The sequence below is a fragment of the Ursus americanus genome, chromosome 4, assembly GCF_024610735.1.
Source record: "Ursus americanus isolate L20-20 chromosome 4, mUrsAme1.1.p, whole genome shotgun sequence".
NCBI classification, from domain to species: domain Eukaryota; kingdom Metazoa; phylum Chordata; class Mammalia; order Carnivora; family Ursidae; genus Ursus; species Ursus americanus.
This window is the reverse complement of record NC_142130.1, coordinates 85,615,226-85,619,401: the sequence shown is the minus strand read 5'-3', so window position 1 is coordinate 85,619,401 and position 4,176 is coordinate 85,615,226. Positions and strand designations below refer to the sequence as shown.

At 39.2% G+C, this 4,176-nt stretch overlaps 1 protein-coding gene across 1 annotated transcript; it reads right to left on the bottom strand.

The window, feature by feature from the left end:
* Nucleotides 1-405: 405 nt before the first annotated feature.
* LOC123784368 (keratin-associated protein 13-1-like) lies at nucleotides 406-909 on the bottom strand. The gene is made up of 2 exons (XM_087861308.1): nucleotides 582-909; nucleotides 406-491 (listed from the first exon to the last, which is right to left on the bottom strand). Exons 1-2 carry the CDS (start codon nucleotides 907-909, stop codon nucleotides 406-408), a joined length of 414 nt encoding a protein of 137 aa, XP_087717434.1.
* Between the last annotated feature and the right edge of the window lie 3,267 nt (nucleotides 910-4,176).

Here is a 4,176-nt window from a genome sequence, read left to right as displayed (position 1 = left end):
GAAATTTGCTCAAATCTATCACATTGTATGTGCCCAAACCCAGTCTCAGAGTCATACTGATCTTTATCAAAATCTCCCAAGTCCATAAAATACAAAAACTACAGGCAAATAATAATAATAAAAAGAAGATGAACAATATATTTGAATGCCAGATTACAAATATTTATTAGATTATAATTTTCCTTTTCAATTGCTTTTCAATGAAAATCCAATATCATGTATTCTACCAATAGTACAGAATTTAAGACTTCATTTGAGATTACTCATTAAGTTCAGTCAGACAAAACTTGGGGCTACAAGAAACTGATGATAAGGAATAAAAGAATAGTAGTAATTGCTGGAAATGAAAATGATGGCTGCACTGAGTAGAGACTTTGACATCAATACTCAAAGACATCTGGACCCTCAGCAAGTTGAACTATAGAAGCTAGATCCACAGGGAGGCCTGTAACACAATGACTGGCAGCTCCTAGTGGTGAAGTAGGTTGGGTGGCAGAATCTGGATCCATAGCTCAGGGAAGGGAAGCCATGGACTCTAAAACTGAGGGGTCTGATGCCCAGGGATCCACAACCCAGGGAGTAGCAGCTTCTGGATCCGTAGCCCAGGGAACGGCAGCTGCTGGACCCAATGCCCACAGACCCAGGGTAAGCAGTCCAGCAGGGACTGCAGAGCGTGGAGGTCCTTGGGCGGTAGCAGGACGTCTGCCAGGGGCTGGACACCACACAGGATGTCTGGCAGCTGGTGGGTTCACAGCAGGTCTCCTGACAGCCACTGGAGAGGGAGGAGCCCAGCTGGCAGGTGCGGTAGACCAGGTTGCTGGGGTAAGAGCAGCAGGAGGAGCCTGGGTAGCGCAAGTAGCCCCCAAGGGAGCGGGAGGAGAAGTTTCCAGAGCAGCAGCTGTAGGACATGTTGGCAGGAGATGTGAATTCAGCTGAGTTACAGTGAGAAGATTTTCTGTTTGAATTTCATCTCTGGACCGGGGTGTTTATATACTCTCAGCCATGGGTGTGGTGACCTACACGGTCATCCTTTACATATTCGTGTGCCCTCATTGACGTATGTGTAACTCAGTAATCTCTGTAATTGCAGTTGACTAGTTTCCCGTATCTTGTATTTATGGATGCTATAATTTTGGTGTTACAGCCAAAGCTAGTGAACTGCTCTTATGTCAGAAATACCGTCACTGTTTGACATTAATGTTCATGTCATCTCAGCCAGGAAAGCCCTTCCTTTCCTTTTGCCATAAACTTCAGGTGTTTTATTCCTGGCAATAATAGGCATATACTTTTCTTAAATGGCAGGAAATGAGATATAACTATTTTTCTGCTTTGTCAATTGATTAGAGGTATATTTTTGGCTTTAATAGGAACAGACTAAATACTGACCTTACTTGTCACCATGTTTTCTCATTTTCCAAAATTATTGTCCATCTACATCCACATTCTATTACACAGTATGTCTCAGATGCAATGGAAGGGGGGGGGGAATGTCAGCCAATACAAATTATATATCATTGATGGTTAAAGCCAGAGAGAAACCTGGACATTTATTTGGAGACATGGTTACAGTGAAGGACAGAACCAAGGCAGAGTCACAAGTGCAGATCAATAGGGGTCTTAGGAAGAAAACCAAAGAGCTAAGCAGTATTGAAATGAGGGAAGAAATAAGTGGGTTTTAGGTTCAGTGTGTCTGATATGAGGCCTATAATCCTAACAGATTCTCATTCATATGCATATCAACCCTGAGACTTTCCTTCTCAGATCTTCAACTGCAGGAGGCTGAGTTGACCAAGGGCCCCATGTGCTACAGGGCAGCAGATACTAGATAAGCTCTGTCCTGGGACACAGGGGACTTCTCTGATGCCCAATGACTGAGGATTCCCCAATAGCCTCGGGGAGTTATGCCTAGTCTGTGTGGCTGCCTCAGGCACTGTGGTCAGACTTGTACCCGGTCTAAGAGCTCTCCTCACCTTCTTCACCCCTTCCTCCAATTCTCTCACAGACATTTCCCAAATGTAATCCGAGCTTTTCATTCCATCTCGGTGTCAAGCCAGCTCTACTCATGCCTTTCATCAATTTTGGTAAATTCTCAACCATAGTCTCTTCAAATATTGTTGCTCCCTTTTTCTGAGATTCTAATTATAAGCAAAATATACTATTAAACTCTGTTACATATGCTTCATACTCTTTTCTTTGTTTTCATTCATTTTATCTCTTTATACTTACTTTGGGAATTTCTTCCTATCCTATCTCCCAATTCATTAATTGTCTGTTCAGCTTTGTTTCATCTCCTGATAAAACACATCAATTAAGTTTTACAGATCAGTTAGTATATCATAAATTTCCAAAATTTCAATGAGGTTCTGTTGCATGGCTTTTAGTTTTCTGCCAAAATTCTCAATCCTATCGTTACTTCTTTAAATATAATTATTCCTTGATAATATCTTCCTATTTCCTAATGTTAAATTCTTCACATAGGTATCTTAAAGTCTGATTTTGGCACATGGACTGTGTATTTCAGATTCCATTTTCTGGTGTTCTCTTTTGTTTCAGTCTTTTCTTCTCATATTCCTACTATATTTTGAGAGTAGTATATATATGAAATATATACACACACATCCCAGAATGATTGACCTTCCTCTAGAAAGAATTTACTTATGTTTCAGGCAGGCTGCTAGGATAAGGTCACCAACATCCTAGATCATTTTAGTCCAATCAGGGATTGAGATAATTCAAACCCGGGCTTCAGTCCTTATGAAGAGCTGTTTATTAGCACTTCAATTTTACTTCTAGGAATTGGTTCTCTAAGGTCTGGGATATTTGCTATGATCTCAACTCTAATAGACGCTGAATTCCAATTTTATTTCTTAAGCCCAGTGAGTTTATGGAATTCTCTTAGCCTCTCGGTCACTACTTTCAAAATCAACATATAATTTTAAGAGAATAGCAACTCCAGATGTAGGCTTATTTCTTTTGACTTCAGCCCTGACCCATATAGTATCTCTGGGACTCTAGAATACTTAGGTATTTCTCTGAAGTTTTCAAACAGAGATGATGATGATGATGATGATGATGATGATGTATTTTCACCAGATTTTCTATTCTCATTGAAAAGAAGGGTTCAATGTTTAAAGCAATGTTAACTTGCTAATTTTACGTAATTTTGAAATATTTACTTATTTTTAAAATACATAGGAATGATTCAAATAAGTGAGGAGCTACAGTGAAGGTGGCCATTTAAAAATCCTGTTAGAGTAGTTTCCCTGGTAGTAGATGACACCTACCAAATTTCAGGAAATTCAAATGTTACAATTGTGGGTATGCAGCCTTTCTTTTCAACCCTGTCTCCCATTTCCATAGCATATATACTTTACATTGTGCCACAATATGGCCTGAATTCAACGCTTGCCTTCACACTTTTCTGATTTTCTTATCCCATTTTATCCTTCCAGATTTTATCTTATTCCTTTCCATATTTATTGTATCTCTGCTTTTCTAGTGACACTTCATTTCCAACAGAAGTCGTCACACCCTGCCTACATCCCCTGGGTAATCATCTGTAAATTCTGAAGTGTACTGATTACTGGGGTTATCTATAAAACTCTGCCCAAGGACTTTTTCACTCCACAAGGGCTTGCTGAGCCCTCTGTGGGGAATTCTCCACCAGGATTGAATTTCAGTTGTCTGCAGTGGTGCCTGGCTTAGTAATGAAGCCCGCATTTCCTTCCTCCTACTGTCTGTCACATTTCCCACTCCCCTGCAGGTAATTGTTGGTCTCCCCTCCCAAGTAAACAACTTGCATTTGAACTCATGTTCTCAACCATTGTTTTTGGATAATTTATAGAAAAAAATACATACTTGGAAACCTCCTTGATATGCTTATTGAAAAATCTTCAATATTTCTCCACCTTATAAAATTTAAATGAAATGATCCCTAGAGAGAAATACCAAGCATATATTACAGAGAGAAATGTGCTTTAATATTTCATGTAGCACATTTAAGAAAAGCATCCATGATGTCTTTGTCCAACGAATATATTTTCAAGAATAGAGAATTTGAAAGTCTCCTAATCGAAGTTGGATAATAACAACGCATCTTGTGGTTATAAATAATAACACATAGTATTAGAATCTTTAAATGAGAAGTATTGACTTTTTCTTATTGAATGTCTAACC